This window comes from Lepus europaeus, chromosome 9 (assembly GCF_033115175.1).
Source record: "Lepus europaeus isolate LE1 chromosome 9, mLepTim1.pri, whole genome shotgun sequence".
NCBI lineage: Eukaryota > Metazoa > Chordata > Mammalia > Lagomorpha > Leporidae > Lepus > Lepus europaeus.
This window is the reverse complement of record NC_084835.1, coordinates 107,754,663-107,773,910: the sequence shown is the minus strand read 5'-3', so window position 1 is coordinate 107,773,910 and position 19,248 is coordinate 107,754,663. Positions and strand designations below refer to the sequence as shown.

Here is a 19,248-nt window from a genome sequence, read left to right as displayed (position 1 = left end):
GGCAGGAGCCAGGTGCTTATCCTGGTCTCCCATGTGGGTGCAGGGCCCAAGCACTTGGGCCATTCTCCACTGCACTCCCGGGCCACAGCAGAGAGCTGGCCTGGAAGAGGGGCAACCAGGACAGAATCCAGTGCCCCGACCGGGACTAGAACCCAGTGTGCAGACGCCGCAAGGTGGAGGATTAGCCTATTGAGCCACGGTGCCGGCCTAAAGCTGCCTTTCAGAGGTGCTTAGTGTCTCGGTGGGATCAGGGCCTGATTTGATATCCCTGCTACACATGGCTGGAAGCAGCTCTTGGGGAATGTGATTTTGGAGCAAACATGGTAACGGGTTTCAGAAGGAGCCCTTCTAAATTCATTCTATTAGGCCAGCATTAACTTGAATCCAGAATCAGACAAGGGAAGATTACTGAAAACTCGATAAAACTCATTATAAAGTGTTAGAAGGAAGATTACTAAAAACTGAAGGTGACTGTGCCTCATTACAAATACCATTAGCAGGTGCAGCAAATGGTGGAGGTGACATGTGTAGTGTGCACCCATGTGTCTTGGGTCAGCTGACTATGGTTTCCCATCTTAACCTATTGTTTTTCTCTATGAAAACCAAGAAAACACAAATGTAAAAAAAAATTCTTTAAGCTCAAAATGTTCCCTGATATATCAATAAGTCTGGAACAAATTTACATTTCAAAAGAAGCATCACAACAGAAATGCATTTAATGAGTAATTGAAAAATAAATGTGGGAGAGGAAAAGTCCTATGCTCCGATAACTTTAAGAAATAAGTGGTTTAAGCAAGATAATTCTCCTTTTACAGTGGGAAATTTCAGAAATTTTATCTGCCAACAAACTCCAAGACTTCAATGGGACAGTGAATGGGCAATATTTTCCAAGATTATTTGTCGGTGGAAACTTCCACTTTATTCTGTAGTAGAAAAACCATCAACCTATGTTAAAATTATTTTTCTATTGGGCACTTTTGCAAACATTTCTCTATAGTAGTTTTTCAAATTTACTATTATAAATTCAAGACAAGGGTTTTTGCTCAGAACAGAAATAAATCTGCAAATTATTCTCAAAAATATGAATATGTGTAGCATTGCTGGTTAAAGAACTAAACCATGGCTGACATATAAAATATATCCTTATTAAATTTTCTTATTTTAACTAATACATGAAAATTAGAATTGTTTAGGCCATGTGATATTTTGACTCATATATTGTATGGTGTTCAAATCAGAGTAAACATAGCTGTTTCCTCAAAATATTAACATTTCCTTATGTCGAAAATATTCAGAATTCTTTATTCTAGTATTGTTTCTTTAACAAATATACAGAAAGCTATCATTATCTATAATTACTCTACTGGAAAATAAAACAAATGGCATCTTTCTCCTATCTTAGTACTCAATACTTGTCTTTCTGAGCCTGGCTTACTCCATTCAGTATAGTGAACTCTAGTTCCACCCATGTTGTTGAAAATCTCACAATTCCTTCCATTCTATGGTTGAACAGTATTCCCCTGTTGTGTTCCGTTTTCTTTATCCAGTTACTAGTTGAAGGACTCTGGTTGTCACCATTCCGTGGCTATTGTAAATCATGCTTCAATAAGCATGGGAGTGCAGATGTGTCTTCATCAAAGACACTTCACTTCCTGTGAGTATAGAAGGGGGATTGCTGGATGCAATGGTAGCTCTGCTTCTTACTTCTTGAGTAAAGTCTTTACTGTCTTCCATAAGGGCTGTACTCATTTACATTCCCACTAGGAGTGGGCTTCGGTTCCCTTTTCTTCCCATTTTTGCAGGCACTCGCTTTTTGATAATAACCAATCTAGCTGGAGTGAGGTGACATCTCATTGTGGTTTTGATATGCATTTCCCTGATAATTAGTGATGTTGAGTTTTTTTTTTCCTGTACCTGTTAGTCATAGGTATGTCTTCCTTTCAAAAATGTTGGTTTAGATCTATTGCTCATTTTTTATTGAATCATTTGTATGAGTTATTTTTAAGATGCTTTTATTTATTTGAAAGATCTACAGAGAGAGAGGGAGACTGAGAGAGAGCTTGTCCATGCACTGATTCACTCCTCATATGGTTGCAATGGCCAGTGGTAGGCCAGGCCCAAGCCAGGAGCCAGGAGCTTCATCCAGGTCTCTCAAGTAGGTGCAGGGGCACAAGTACTTATGCCATCTTCTACTGATTTTCCCAGGCCATTAGCAGAGAGCTGTATTGAAAGTGGAGCAGCTGGGACATGAACCAGCACCCAAATGCAATGTCGATGTTGCAGGTAGCATCTTAACCTGCAGGCCCCATTTTGTCTTTCTTGTTCATTTGCTTTGCTGTTGGATTGAGCTCCTTTTATATTCTGATTATTAATTCCCCATCAGAAATATAACTTGCAGATATTTATTTCTTTCTGTAGATTCTCTCTTAAATCTTGATTGTTTTATAGCTGTCCAGACTTGTTTATGAAATCCCATCTATTTTGGCTTTTGTGTCCTATGGTTTTGGAGTTTAAAAAAAAATCCTTGCCTTTCCCAACACCCTGAATTTTTTTTGAGTAGTTACAAAGTTCTAGGTCTTACATATAGGTATTCAATGCATTTTCAGTTAGTGTTCTTACACAGTGAGAAAAGAGTCTGGATTCATTAAGCTCTGTGAGGATAACCGATTTTCCTAGCATCATTTATTGAAAAGACTATCCTTTCTCCAATACATAGTCTTACCACCTTTGTCAAACACCCGTTGGCTACAGATGTGTAGGTTTACTGCTATACATTTATTCTTTTCTACTGCTCTATGTGTCTGTTTTCATGCCAGTATCAGGCCACTATAATGGCTATAAATTTGTAATGTAACGTATTTTAAATTCAGATAAAAAAAGCCTGAGCAAATGGAACAATGTGCCACCAAGAACTGTAGGAAGCAAATGAAAGAGTTGTTTCAGCAAATAGATTATCCAGAGTTGACTCTGATGAGCTGATAATGATGTAATACAAGCAGTCATCTAAAAGTTCATGGAAAACGCACACTATGGCAAAACTATCCCTGGATTTCGAAAATGTTTTGCACCAAAATAAGCCTATCTTTCATTTTCATGTTTCACAAACTTTTTGAAGCAGCCTCATAGATGCTATGGTGTGGATATGTTTGGGAGTCTCCTAATGACCCGTGATTGAAGCCTTGGTCCCTGGAGCGAAGGAGGAAGCACATCTGAGGGAGTGGAATCTTTAGGAGGTGGTGCTTAGTGGGAAGTCCTCAGGTCACTGAGGCCGTGTTCTGGGTGAATGTCAGACCTCAGTTCCTCTCGGACACGTTTGGCAGTGTAACCTCTTCCATACTCTCAGGCTATCCTGCCATGAAGTGTTACCATTCACTACTCTGCCCAGAGGCCAAACCAATGCCCTTAACCTACTCCAACTTCACTACCTTATCTTTGATTTTGAACCCCTAAAATGAAATAAACCTTTTCAATGAATAAACTAAATACTTCTGAGCTAAAAAAAAAAAAAAGTTCTCTGTTTATACAGTTATCTGCCTCAGTTATTCCGTTATAGTGAAAAAAGTTAATACTATAGATTTCTTCCCTATTGCATATTTCTTAGATAATTCATTATCATGGTAAATGCAAAAAAAAGGGAAAAAAAAGTCTCAGGTAGTTCAGGTTTTCTGCTTGTAAATGGGCCAATGAAAAGTTAGAAAGTCAGGATAATTACTGCTTAATAATCAAACACCATTATCTCAGCAGCCTCACACAGGAGAAATACATTGTTTGCTCAAATAACTGCTCAGCATAGTTGGTGAGCTGCAGGGTGGAGAGAGCTGGAGGTGACAGCACTGCTCTGTGCATTCAGCCCACAGGTTTCCTCGATGACGTGGCTGTGGTATCCACATAGTGAGGCATCCACTGAGGGACAGGAGAGGCAAAGTGAGGTACATCATTCTGCTCACATCCCATCAGCTGGAATTCAATTGAAACGCCCCACACATTGGCAGGGATGGGTGGAAGATGTTAATTTAGCTGAATGCTCAGGAAAAATATGTAGCATTATCTCTGTCACAGATGGCAATGGAGAGAAAATCCATACTTAAACGAGTGAGGGTTCAGAATTAACCCTGAAATGATTCTTGTTTTCCGATGAACAGAACCCATAAACCACCGACAGCTGAAACCGAAAATAGTCACACGGAGGACACAATTTCACAACCTGGAGCTTAAATGAAAAATAATTTTGCTGGAATCTTTCAAAACTAATTTAAAGAAAATATTCAGAAACTTGAATAAATAGCTTGGATCTACTAATCTCAGCTTGAATAAGTAAAGTTACCAAGACATTTATGGGTTTAACTTACAAGATCTTCAGCTGTGGAAGTCAAAAACAAAATAACATTAGAAATAAAATTTTACCTTTTTAGCAAAACAAGCCTGGCTAATTATTGACTTTATTTCAGTCTGAATTGAGTATGGTCTAATTAATGTTGTATGACTTTTAAACACCATGAGTTTCTAGCTCTAAAAACAAAAATTCTGCAATAGAGAAGCATTAGATACTGGTGCACCTGTTGTAAATCAAATTGCAGGTAGGCACCTAATTCTTTCATCTATGGCATGACTACATGCACTGTAAACATCCTCCCTGCATTTCAGGTATTTTAAACTGCAATGTCGCTGCCTGGGTCTTAATTCAAAGAAATTAAATAATATGAAAGCATTCTGTATCCGGGCATAAAGGCAGGAACATGGGACTGTGTTCTCCGTTTCATTTCGGATACCCACACAGGCGCTGCCTCAGAGTGGCTGGTTGTGCTGGCGCGGATGCCCTGCAGGGATTAGGTTACTTTCCTTGAAAACTTGAAAAGGAAAATTCAGGATCTCACAACCAGCCAGCTCCAGAAACTCCTGCATCTGAATGAGGACTACTCTGCAATTTGAATTTCAGGGTCCTCATCAGCATCTCACAGGCTTCCACTGCGCTCGGATTGGTCAGGAGCAAGCACAGGAGGAGCCGCTCTGAGCCTTTTTTTTTTTTTTTTTTCCTTTCTTTCTAAAAAGCAGCAGCGGCAACCCCTGTAACCAGCACTGGATGCAAGGCTGGGGCTGGCAACAACTGCTTCTTCGGAGAGGCGCCGACGCAGCGTGTGCACGGGATTCGCCCGGTGGCACGGCAGCTACCAGGAAAATTATTTCATAAAGTTAACGCAGACGTGAAAACCAAAACGCAGTCAGCAATCTTTCCAACTGAGAATGGGCGTTTTGAAGTCTAACATTATTAGAGCGATGATGATCACAGCCGGTCCTAAAAAAGACTAAAAACTCCACGGCAAGCCCTGGAGCGCGTGACTGGACTCCAGAGCAAGCATGCCGCGTTAGCCTCCTAACTTTCAGACGGAGAAAGAGACAGTAAACTGGGATTTCCTGCGCCGGGAGGTGCAGTGAGCCCAGGGGGATCCGAATCCACCTGCTGCACCATGAACTCCACCCACCACCGTGGGACGCACACTTCTCTCCACTTCTGGAACCGCAGCAGCTACGGACTGCACAGCAATGCCAGCGAGCCCCTGGGGAAGGGCTACTCTGATGGAGGGTGCTACGAGCAACTTTTCGTGTCTCCCGAGGTGTTCGTGACTCTGGGTGTCGTAAGCTTGCTGGAGAATATTCTGGTGATTGTAGCCATAGCCAAGAACAAGAACCTGCATTCGCCCATGTACTTCTTCATCTGCAGCCTGGCAGTGGCCGATATGCTGGTGAGCATTTCCAATGGTTCGGAAACCATTGTCATCACCCTATTAAACAGCACGGACACGGACGCACAGAGTTTCACGGTGAACATCGATAATGTCATTGACTCGGTGATCTGTAGCTCCTTGCTTGCCTCCATTTGCAGCCTGCTCTCCATTGCAGTGGACAGGTATTTTACTATCTTTTATGCCCTCCAGTACCATAACATCATGACAGTGAAGCGAGTCGGGATCATCATCAGTTGCATCTGGGCAGCTTGCACGGTTTCAGGCATTCTCTTCATCATTTATTCCGACAGCAGCGCTGTCATCATCTGCCTCATCACCATGTTCTTCACCATGCTGGCTCTCATGGCCTCCCTCTATGTGCACATGTTCCTGATGGCCAGACTTCACATTAAGAGGATCGCGGTCCTCCCTGGCACGGGCGCCATCCGCCAAGGGGCCAACATGAAGGGCGCAATCACCTTGACCATCCTGATTGGGGTCTTTGTTGTCTGCTGGGCCCCTTTCTTCCTCCACTTAATATTCTACATCTCCTGTCCCCAGAACCCATACTGTGTGTGCTTCATGTCTCACTTTAACTTGTATCTCATACTGATCATGTGCAATTCAATCATCGATCCTCTCATTTATGCACTCCGGAGTCAAGAACTGAGGAAGACCTTCAAAGAGATCATCTGCTTCTACCCTCTGGGAGGGCTCTGTGATTTCTCTAGCAGGTATTAGAAGGGGACAGAGGCCACACTAATCACATGCATAAGAGACTCCCTCATTCCCGTACAACTGAACAGTGTGTTTTGGCAACAGCTCTCTCACCTATGTAGTGCATTGCCTGAGAATCTCTATTGTACACATGGAGGTTTGTGATTTTTGATATGAAAAAAATGTCTCATCTCAGTATTATTTTTAATGTCATGCTTCTTTTTGCTTGTAAAATGTTAACCTATATTATAAACTATAGGCACTATGGATTTACAAAAAAAGTCTCTATTAAAAGCTTAAGAGTGTCTCTTTCTTGTTACTCATAAGGGTTTGTCTTTGCTGGTAATAGTAACAGAAATCAGAGATGCATTACATATATTCTAACAACGGTTTCCTATTTTTGCTATACAACACTAAAATTGAGAGGCTTGATTCTAGCATGTAAGGGGGAAGTAGTAAAAGAACAGATGCTTAATTGTTTAAAAAAAAAAAGGCAACACTATCAGTGAAGTTTCCATTAATTACATAAAATCTTATCTGTCTTCCCTGTGCAGAAGTAAAAATAAGGCTCCTCTTCAAATTAACAGCCACTGGAAAACTGAGTCAGAAAACTGTGTTTCTCAAAGATAGAAACATTTTTTTGCCCAGTCTGATTTTCCTAACAGGTGATCTGTTTTGGGGAGAAAACAACAGCTATGGGATTAAAGGGTCTGGAAATCCTGAATTGCCGTGCGAAGCTAAGCTCCCTGGTATGAAATTATCCCCACCCATCATTAATAAAACAGAAAATGAAATCTTTCTGCCCCTTTAATCAGGGACCCAGCACCTGCTGAAGTCTGCTGAATTGTCCAGAAAAAATTGTATTACACTGAGAGGCCTGGTGTCCAGTCACTTAAAAGCCAAATGATTGGTAGTGAACCTCTCACAAATCACAGGGAAGAGATCTGCTGTTTACTTGCTGTTAATTTCTTGAACTAGAGTCTAAGCATTGATTACCAAGGACTTTCACTTTCAACATCAAATCCATAGCACAGTGTTTTCAGACAATGTTTATAAATCTCTAAAATAAGGGTAGCTGTGAGGCTGGTACGTTATTAGCAGGAAGAAAGGCACCTGGTCAACCCCAAAGGGATGTCACAGAGTACACTAGCCTTGGAAAGACACATCTGGGACACGAAATACTCACTCTGCTCCAAAGTAATCCCACATACTTGACCACTGAGCAACGAAATCTGCACTTTCCATCTATGTATGTGTTAAAGAAAGAACATACCACACAGAGGATTAGAAGTAAACTACCTTGTGATTTAATAGTGTCTTCCAATGCTCATGGGCAGAGGCCATATGCAAAGGTACTTCTCAATCCAAAGCTCAATGTCTTACATGTCAGTGGTAAGACCCCACTTTCAGCATTCATGGAGACACCTTGGCTTGTAGTAAAATGACGAAGCCTAAGTTTACAAAAGAAAAGTGATGCTTAAGCTTAATGTTAATTCCACTGAAATCCCTCCATTCTGAGGCAAAAATAAGTGTGAAGTTTTACATGTAGACTGACATAATGGCCATAGCCCAAAGCAATGGCAGGACACAAATGGTGTTTGGTTACTCTTACTATTCCTGCTCATTCTTTCATATCATGACTCAAAGAAACCCCATGGTCTAGAGAAGATGTGGAAATCAGAGCTGTAAACAACTCAAATCTTTGCTGGCTGTCTTTCCAGATGCTGCTTATCTGACCTTCAAGTATCATGACAGTTAGGGAAAAGATCCTGACTTCCTTCTTATTCACATTCACACCTTCCCCTGGAGCAGTTCATAGTTTATAGCATATACTCATATACCGGTCAAGAACCAGCCATGCAGGGTTGGTGTTGCAGTACAGCAGGTTAAACCACCGTGTGGGATTCCAGCATCCCATATCTGAGTGCCAGTTCGCTTTTGACCCAGCTCTCTGCTAACGCTCCTGGAATCAGCAGATGATATCTCAAGCACCTGGGTCCCTGTCACCCAAGAAGGAGACCTGGATGGACTGCCTGGCTTTTGCCTGACCAGCTATGGCAATTGCAGTCATTAGGTGAGTGAATCAATGAATGGAATTTCTCTGTGTGTGTGTGTGCCTGTGTGTAAGACTGCCTTTCCAATAAATAAATAAAAGGAATAAGCCACATGCTTCCAGCCTCTTCCGCATGCCATGGTACAATGTAGGGTTTCAGTGTCTCTCAGTGCTCTTACTCATTCACCCTACACTCTAAACCCTCCTCAGTTGTATTACTTCCCCTTATTCTAGTTAAATGTAGATTCTCCTAGAGGGATGGACTGTCTAACCTGCACCCCTCACTTGCAGTGAAATTTGCAGCTCTGCTGGCTCTAGCTGGATTGCTGCTGTATTAACTGGATAGTATTAGGATTGAAAACTGAGGCAAAAGCAAGGTTACTTAGCATCAGGGTGGTGGGGGGTGGAGAGGAGAGGGAGAACAGGAAATGAGGTTGGGGGGGAAGAAGCTTGAAATTCACAAAATGAAGGTGTCATGGTGACCCTGCCCGCTACAGTAGACACAGAGCAGGGAGTTCCTTCAGCTAGGGAACCTGAAGCATACTAAGAACCAGGGACTGAGTTTCCTAGAACTGCATGAGAAGTTCTAACACCGGAAAAAGGGGATTATATCTCTGTTCTCATTACCTTATGTCTAACAGGAACACAAGGTTGGGACAAGAATTTAAATGCTATCCAATCATGACATTCAAATTCCAGTTAGGGCCCCTCGTCAGCTGCATATTGTAGTCTTACTTTCCCTGGTTTGTTTGTGTGCTTTTTACCTCCCTTATTTACATGCAAGCCCCTTTGAAAATAGGGAATCTTTTGCTCATATCTTTAATCTCATAGAGCCTAGCATATTGGGCATTTATGAGAGGCTAGAAATATCTGGAAAATATAAATAAAAACATCCTTCATTTCAGAAAGTGATTTCGCGGTAGCTTCAGCCAGGGCATCCTTGATGCTGCATCTATTCCATTGTCAGCAGTGATGACAGACTGGGGCTGGACTTTTGCGATGGGCTGCCTAGCCTTCACGCCCTGGTTCTACCTTCAGGACCACAGAAGCCCCAGCGATTTGTCAGGGAAGGAACTCTGTCAGGTTAAATTGAGTCACAAAAAGGAATGTGGCAAAAATAACCTCTAACCACCTTTTTGAACAACCACAATCAATCAATACAGCATGAAGCAAAAGGGAAAAATCTGTCATGATGGATGATCTTGGGTATACTGGGGTTGGCAGATGTCATTTTTACCTGTTTTATTATAGCAAGCACTGAATCGTCCAGTTATGGTATTGGGACTTAGAGCTGTTTGTCACTAAGGACCTTGGCCTTTCTAAGCTTACCACAGATGAGAACTACTCCACCAGAGGGTGGCCATTAGGGATAAACTGACGTGGAGTCTATAGTGAGCAAAAAGCAAAGTACCTCTTGGTATATCTGACCCTTCTAACACCACCCAATGCAATGCCTCTTAGAAAACTGTGCTGGCACATGTTAGCCTACTTTCTACCCTGCATCTGTGCGCATCAAATCCATGCATCAACATCCTGCTGCGTTTCAGCCAACAAGATAAGAGTGCCTGAACATCACTATTCTGAAGAAATGAGAAATGCGTGAAAAAGAGAGAAGGAAAGAGTGCTTATCAGGCTTTGGGTCAGCTTTCTACTTCTGCCTTTTGAGAAAATAAAGCCATAATACAAGCAGGCATGAGCAGTGACATTAAACCCATATCAACCCAACCTCTCTGGTGGCTCAGGAACTTCTCCATGAGGTGGCTTAGGATGTAATGTGGTTCAAGGAGATCAGAGGATTGTATGTAAGCCTGTTGTAGAGTAGGTACCTTTTTTCACTTGGGTTGCATATCTTCTTGAAATACCTTTGGAGGAACACGTGAAGATTATACCTTGGTAAAACTAACAAACTTGGGCACCATAGGGCTCCTAAAGTCTGCCTCCACTGGGCACAGGTTTCCTTTTGGTGAGAAGGGAGTGGAAAGAAAAAGGAGCATGATGAAGACCATGGCCTTCTCTTCCATTTTTTTTTCTTTGAATGTGTAACATTTTTTTTTGTAAATACAATTTTAGGAATATAGTGATTCTTCCCACCCTTCCTGCCCTCCCACTCACATTCCCACCCTTCTTCAGCCTTCCCCTCCTATTCCCATTCGTATTTTTTACTAAGATCTATTTTCAATTAACTTTATACACTTACAATTTAACTCCATAATAAGTGAGGAGTTCCACAAATTGTAGGGAAAAAAAAAACTTTTTGTTCCATTAAATGGATGTTATTCTACAGCTTCCTTTTTTTTAAACCTGCAGTTTCTCTTGCTAGTCTAAAAATGAATACTATTATATATGATATGTATTCTCAGTCAATGCCTCTTAGCTCATTTATATTTTTTTAATAATTTCTTTAGATTTTCTTTCCCACTCAATTTTCAAGTTGTTCTGTTCTGCTGTGAAAAGGTCATGCAAGAAAGAAAATACAAAAAACAAATTGACAGATGCATTATTTGTTTTGGTGCAATGAACTAATGATTTGCATGAAATGGTTAAAAAAGTGACATTTCTTTGTATTTAGATAAACTTCCCAGTTTCACAAAATCTTACTGGAAAGAACTCACTTCCAGTACAAATAAAAAAGAGTCTAAAAATTCTAAAACTGAGAGTATTAAAATTTACTGCAAAAGTACTGCAGCATAATTATCAAGGCCCAAGAAGTGCACATTCATAACAAACTCATATGATGACAACAGAAGAGGAATAAAGGAATAAAGAAAATTAGGTAACCTAAATCAGTCAAGCTGAAGTGCAAACAGATGTGTCCTTGGAATATTTCTAAAGAAGGGAAATAAATGCTGCCTGACAAAAATGATTGCAGGGGCAAACATTTGGTGCAGCAGTTAAGATGCCACTTGGAACACTCATGCCCCGTATCAGAGTGCCTGGGTTCAAGTCCCACCTCTACTCCCAATTCCAGCTTCCTGCTAGGACACATTATAGGAAGTAGCAGGTGATGGCTCAAGTAATTGGGTTGCTGCTATCCATGTACAAGACCTGCTTTTGGGTTCTGGGCTCCTGACTCAGCCTGACCCCAGTTTCAGCTGTTACAAACATTTGAGGAGAGAACTAATATATGGAGACCTCTCCCTCTCCCTCTCCCTCTCCACACCCACCCCGGCTCTTCTCCTTCTCCCCCTACTCCTTCCCCTCCTCTTTCCCCTCCTTTCTCCATTTCAAATTTCAAAAGAACAAATTTTTAAATTTTTTAAAAAGGTTGGAAAGAATTTAATTACAGCACTAGAGTAGTCTTGGACAAATGACTGCTATAAAGTTTAACAAATTGAAATTTTCAATAACTAAATGAAAAATATTAAAAGTCATTGAAGAAGCAGTAAAATGGATGATTTTGTGTGTTTTTTTTAAGTTCAGATGTAGATCGATGCAATTCTTTCTGATGACAGAATGCAACCTTATCACAAACCTTGGACACTCCCATTCTTCCCTTATTTCACTGCAATTCATTTACAGGTGGGGTTGTTGGGTTAAGAAGCCACAGCCAGGGGGAAGGCACACATCACCTCCTGGGAGTTCCTGTCCGAGAATCACTGATACAGTAGCCAACATACTCACCCTAGAAAAGTCTAAGGTTTATAACAGACTCAATATTCCATCCCTAATCTGTTGTAAAAACACTGGTAGGGGGCTGCGGCATAGTAGGCTAAGCTTCTGCCTATGGTGCCAACATCCCATATGGGTGTCAGATCATGTCCTGGCTACTCCTCTTCTGATCCGGCTCTCTGATTATGGCCTGGGAAAGCAGTAGAAGATGGCCTAAGTGCTTGGGCTCCTGCACCCACATAGGAGACCTGGAAGAAGCTCCTGGCTCCTGGTTTTGGATTGGCCCAGCTCCAGTTATTGCAGCCATTTGGGGAGTAAACCAGTGGATGGAAGATCTATCTCTTCCTCTGTCTAACTCTACCTCTCAAATAAATAAATAAATAAAAATATTAAAATAAAAAGAAAACATTGGTAGATAGGAAATAAGGACATAATTTACTATGATTTCTGTATCTAGCAGGAACTTTCTTCTATTGGTTGTGTGATAATTACCTTATTTTTTAGGTGTTTGTAGGCTTACATCAAGAACAGAAATGCAAGATTTCTCCCACCCAGGCACAGCCTCCAGCATGATCAACATCCACTAACAGAGTAATATATTTATCGGAATTGATGCAACATCATTATCACCCCAAATCCATAGTTTCAATTCAGGTTCACTCCTGGGGTTATACATTGTATGGGTATGGACTAACATATAATGGCACCTGTCAACCATTATAATATACAGAGAACTTCCACTCACCTAAAACAGATCTTCCTTCTTCTGCCTATTAAACTCCTTACAGTGGGCATTCAAGATTCTTCCATGTCTTCTGTCTTCTCATGTCCTTTTAGCACTGAATAATATGCCACTGCATGAACATCCATCACCTTTAATCCATTCACCTACTGCTTTTCAATTTTAGCAATTATGAAATAAAACTGCTATAAACATCTGAATACAAGTTTTTGTGGGAACAAAATTTTCAACCTGTTTAAATACCAAAGAGCAGTAATCAACTTTTAAAACCTTGCGTATGAATACCGTGATGTATCTATGTATCCTCTAATCTTGTCAAGGGTGGTTAGTTAACATTTGAAGTATGCTATTCAGGAGTACATCCTACAACATGGCTAGTAAATATCATCAAATACCTTCAGTGATATTTTCACTAAGAGAGTCAATTAATAGGTGTAAAGCATATTAGAAATTATGTGAGCTTTATTTTATTTTAATTAGCATATAATAATACATATGCTTCATTTTATTTTTTTAAAGATTTTATTTGTTTATTTATTTGAGAGGTAGAGTTATAGGCAGTGAGAGGGAGAGACAGAGAGAAAGGACTTCCTTCAAAAGATTCACTCTCCAGTTGGCATCAACGGCCAGAGCTGAGCCAATCTGAAGCTAGGAGCCAGGAGCTTCTTCTGGGTCTCTCACATGGATGCAGAGGCTCAAGCACTTGGGCCATATTTTACTGCTTTTGCAGGCTATAGCCTAGACTGGAAGAGGAGCAGCCAGGACTAGAACTGTTGCCCATATGGGATGCCAATGCTTCAGGCCAGAGCTTTAACCTGCTGTGCCACAGTGCCGGCCCCAATACATATGTTTTATATATATAGTAATAACATACAGTTCTGTATGTATGTACATTGAAATATTTTGATACATATAAACATTTTGTAGTGATTAAATCAGAGTACAAGTATTTCATTTCTGCATCTATCATTTCTTTGTGGTGACAGCATTCAAAATTCTTTCTTCTAGGTAGCAGACCTTTAGCCTAGAAATTAAGATTCCTGTATCAGAAATGAGAGTAGTGGTTTTAATTCTCAGCTCCAGTTCCTGATACCAGATTTTTGCAACTGAGATCTTGGGAGGCAGCAGCAATGGCTCAAGTGATTGAGTCTCTGCCAGTCATGAGGGAGGGAAGACCTTGATTATATGCCAGGCTTCTGTCTCTGACCGTGGCTCAGTCCTGATCCATTGTGGCCATCTGGGGAGTGAACTAGCAGATGGGAGTGTCCCCATCAATATCTCCTCCCTGTCTCTGTCCCTCTCCCTTTAAAATTGATATTTTGAAATATACAATAATGCTAGCTATAGTCACCCTTCTGTGCAATAGAAAACCTTAATGTATTACTTCTATTTTGTACCTGTTGACAAGTGTCTCCCCCGTCTTCCCCCTTCTCCCTGCTTTCCACAACCTCTGGTGACCAATTCTACTGTCTTTGAGACTAGCTTTTTTTTTCAGAGCCCATAAGGAGTGAAATCATGTGGAATTTGTCTTTCTACATGTACCTGCCTTACTTCACTTAACATAGTACCCAGGAGGCCATCGCTGTGGTACACAGGGTTAAGCCACTGCCTGCAATGACAGCATCCCATATCAGTGCTGGTACAAATCCTGGCTGCTCCACTTCTGATTCAGATCTCTGCTAATGAGCCTGGGAAAGCAATGAAAGATGCCCTGAGTGCTTGGGTCCCTGTCACCAGCATGGGAGACTCAAATGGAGTTGCTGGCTTCTGATTTTTTGCCTGGCCCAGATTCAGCTGTTGTAGCCATTTTAGCAATGAAGCAGCAGATGGAAGTCCTCTGTGTGTTTGTGTCTGTCTTTTCCTATCTCTGCCCTTCAAATAAATAAATCAATATTTTAAAAAAGCCCACAATGTCTTCCAGTTTCATCTGTGTTGCAGCAACTGACAAGATGTACTTTCCTGAATGAATAGCATTGTATTGTGTATATATACCACATTTGGTTTACCCATTCATTCATTTATAGACACTGGAGTTTAGTTTTTATGTATTGTGAACAATGCTGTAATAAATAGAAATACAGATAGCCATTCAACATTCAGGTTTTATTTCCTAACCACTCAATGTTATCAATAGACATATTGGGGCCTTGAGTTAACTGTATATCTTTCCTTAAATGGCACTTAATAATTTCCTCAGATTTGATTTTTTAGATAAATGGATATATTTGAACATAACTGATACAGGGGCATACCAGCACTCTAAAAGAAAAACTTATTGTCATCCATAATACAAATTATTTGTGTCACTGCAAATATTGCAGAGGTCTCAAGAAAGAAAATGTGCTAACCATGAAATTGCATGGAACCCATTTCTCATGAGACTAATTGATACTCAAACTTTATGCCATGAATTTAAGTGCTAAACAAAAGAAAAATCATCACCTAAGCCAAGGCTGCTGATATGTACCAAAGCTATGTGTGAAGAAATGGAGAGAGTATAGGGTTTGGACTAAACTAGTATTTGGTTCAAATCGCAATTCTACAATTTGCCAGCTCTACAACTTTGGGCAAGTTAGTTAACTTTCTTAAGCAATAGAGAGGAAGATAATATTCATTATAACATCATATGACTAATGACATATGTCCGATAATACAAAATTAGATAATTGACCTAAAGAATCTAGTACAGTGCTTATCATTATAGGTAACTATTACTACAATGATCAATCAAATTACACTCAAAACCTTCTCAGAAGTTCAATGCTAAGAGAAGTTAAATGGCAACAGGGACAGGAACATCCCATATTCCCTAGCTGAGACACAGCCGTCTGTTCAAATCTGTTTTCAATGCTCTATTTAATTCTAACAAGTGGTACACGTGAAAACAAATCCCTATGTTTACTGAATTAACTATAAAGTTTTGATCATTCCAAAAACATTCAGCAGCATTTGTGGGTGGAACATGGCAGAAAGACACAGCTTGTTTACATGGCTTCTTCGATGGTTTAATGTATATGCTGCATGATAGATATTTTATATGTATATATAAAATATTTTAAATATCTTTAAAAGTATGTTTTGATGTTATGCTTTACAACTCAGAAATATATGGTATATGCTCTTGTTGGTGTTTAATATTTGCTTGAAAATTAATATTAGGTTTTTTTGTAATGTACTTAGTGAGCAGGAACATTCGTGCTACATTTGCATATAGCAAATAAAATCTCTCTAGCAATTTAATGCTGTTGCTTTAAAAAAACCTAAAGTGCTTTGGCCTATGATAGAAATGGTTGTTTGACCCTGGGATAATAAAATTAATAGTCACAGTTTACAATTGTGAAGTGTTTTTACTCTCAAGAAACACCTGCAGACTCCTCAAGTACTGAGCCAAGAGGCAAAGTCGAGCTACTCAGTCAGTGAAATACTCAGAGGATTTACATGAGGCTTAGCTGTGGAGGACATGAACTTGGTTTTATATCTAAAACTTACACTCCAAACTGTGAGAAACCTCAGAATTATACTGAAGTCACAACTGCATATAACTCCAATGTGAAAATAATAAATGTGGTCATAACTTCATCTCAGAAAAAAAAACCTGTGGAAATGTTGCTTACAACAAATTCCACTTCTTGATTCTAATGTGGCTCATTGACTAAAAGGTCATGATTCACAGATTGTCAAAGATTTGGCCCACGGAAACCTTTTCAGATGTCTAGAGACGTTGGCAGGTTATGACCTGACTCCATAAATGGGTACACAACTATCATAACCTAAATTCTTCACCTACACGTGTTTTCTTTGCCCTCTCTCGTTCCTTAAATGTAGGCTTAATTTTTGCAATATCTGGGTTACTGGTTCAGCAGAAGTCAGAAAAAATGAAAACTTTGTAGTAATCCGAAGGTTATCCAACTGTATATTGCTTGCTTTGCTATAAATACTGGAGATCAGTGGTCACTAGTTTTTTTATTTTAAAAATAAAGAAATAAAGTAAACAAATAGGAGTCAGGCCCTGGAGCCCCTTCCCTTCTTGGCAGAGTCATGCACGGAGAGGACAAGTAGGCCTGACCTGAGCCCAGGCCATGGACCTGAGAGGCAGAATTGTGGGGTCCTCTGTGAAGAGGGATTTGGAGGTTCGTCTCTATCCTCTGTGTAGTTGATAAGGTGGTTGGTGAAGAGAGGGTGGACAATATGCAAACCTTTCTCCAGGATCTGGCCATGGGGATCAAAGACTCTATCTGGAGTATTTGTACCCTCTCAAGGCTAGGAGAAATAGCATTTGAGATTTTTTTTTCTGTTACTATCAATCAAAATGATCGAATCTCACAGCAGATTCACTGAAGAAAAGCGAGTCGTGTCCTGCTACACAAGAGAGCTGGGAGGACGGGCAGAAAGCAAGGGAGGGGGCCATGCATTGCTAGAATTGGAATGATGGAATGTTCTGATTCCGTCCGTGTTTTATCAGGTGTTTGCTCCAGTGTTTCACTCAGTAACAGCCCAAATTATTGGTAATCCAAGGAGGTGTTTGGTCCTGGCTAGAATTCTCTTTCCCATCAGTTTTCAGAGTCTTCTGGGTGCCTCCCATTTATACTGGGCCATGTGGTGAATGTTAATTTGGGTTCAAGCGACAGCTGACCTGGCATTTGAGGTGTCGGGAAGAAAGTATCACCCATTCCCTAGTATCAACAAAACAACTGCTGGCTTTTGCTGCAGGCTCATTTCCTCATCTGGGGATATTTGTGAGGCTCTTGCTCTTGTCTTGTTGGTTGGCTGGTTAGCCTCGGGCATATGTCCTCCTTTCCTCACTCTACTGCTATGAATACAGCTGGTTTAATAAACGAACCCAATGCACCACTGGTTGTCAAACACAGCCAGGAACTGGCCCAGTGCCTTTGGATGTGAATTGTACTTGGCCTCCCTTACAGCTCTGCAGTCCTCATTCGTCATTGTCGGAGCCTGCCTCTCCTCCATGCTCTTTCCTTTACTCATTAGTAGTGCTAGTGAAGCAAAGACTCCTGGCAAAGGGAACCTTTGCCAGTTGTGCCTCTGATCCTGGGTGGCTGTCTTCCATGAGAAAGGCCACCTGAGGTCTGTCCCAGGCATCCATCTCCTACCACACTGAAGGCGGCCACAGGCCCCGAGTTGCCTGCCATCCAAGCAGATGGCTGGGATTGGAAGGAGGCTCTGGGATTGTTTGCTCTGTTCACTTCCCCTGCACAAGGAAGGCAGGACCCACTCTGCCAAGGACCTTATGCATATCCCTTTCTCTCTGAAGAACTGGAATATTTGTCTCAGGTACATGGTGATGGGAGTCTTCCTGACATCAGTATATAGGTGTTTAAAATTTAATTTATGTTTATTTTGAAATGCAGAGAGACAGACAGAACTCCTATCTGCTGGTTCACTCCCCATATGCCCATAACATTCCTCCATCTGGGACCAAAGCCAGGAACTGGGAATGCATCCCAAGTTTCCCACGTGGGTAGCAGGGTCCCAAGTGCCAGCGACACTGCCTTCCTCCCCTCAGAGCACACACTAGCAGGAAGCTGAAATCAACAACAAACTTAAATGTTGTTCACTTTCTCTTTCCTCTTGGCTCCCAGGATACTCAAATTCCCAGTTTTTTTTCTACTCCAAAAGTTTCTTTTTGGTCTCTTTTAAATATTCCTCCTCCTCTTCCCCACTCATGAGAGAGTAGGGCCCCACGCTCAGTCACTTTATCACTCAAGTGATTTCAAAGCATTAAATACTATTGCTATGCTGAAGACTCCAAAATTTGTATTTTTAGCTTAGGCAGCTTTCTCAAAAAAATAGCTTAGTTATTCATGTATTGTCTGACCATCCATGTTTGACTTTCTAAAAGTAATCCTAAACTTGTAAGTGTATCTTGAACCCTAATTTATGTAAATTTAAGAAAAATGAGTCTGAGAAACAGAGAGTTTACATTTAGCTGGCCACTCCCCAAGTGTCTGCACTGGTTTAGAATGGGACCAGGCCAAAGCCAGGAGCTGGGAACCTAATCCAGGTCTCCCATGAATACAAGTGCTTGAGCCATCGCCACTGACTCCCAGGATCTGGATTAACAGGAAGCTGGACCCAGGAGCCAGAGTCAGGGACTAAACCCAGACACTCGAATATGGGATGTAGCCATCTGAAGAGGCAGCTTGATCACAAGGCTATAAATGCCTGCCCCCTGAAATCCTAGAGTTTCTGTCCAAAAACTCTCATTGTTTTGCCCATATCTGATGCTGGCAACTCCAACCTTCTAATCGATGAGACAGGAGTCCTGGAGTCACCACTGACTTCTGATCATTCACTCCACTTGGGGTTCCTCAGGATACATTGTTGGTCTTACTGTGAAAATATGTCCAGTACCTTCACTGTTTTTTTTAAAGATTTATTCATTT

General features: G+C 41.0%; 1 protein-coding gene and 1 pseudogene across 1 annotated transcript; both read left to right on the top strand.

The window, feature by feature from the left end:
• Positions 1-5,465: 5,465 nt before the first annotated feature.
• On the top strand, positions 5,466-6,464 carry MC4R (melanocortin 4 receptor). Its single transcript, XM_062200289.1, has one exon. The coding sequence runs from the start codon at positions 5,466-5,468 to the stop codon at positions 6,462-6,464; it is 999 nt and encodes a 332-aa protein (XP_062056273.1).
• Positions 6,465-8,494: 2,030 nt separating this feature from the next.
• Positions 8,495-17,891, top strand: LOC133766376 (etoposide-induced protein 2.4 homolog; annotated as a pseudogene).
• The last annotated feature ends 1,357 nt before the right edge of the window (positions 17,892-19,248 follow it).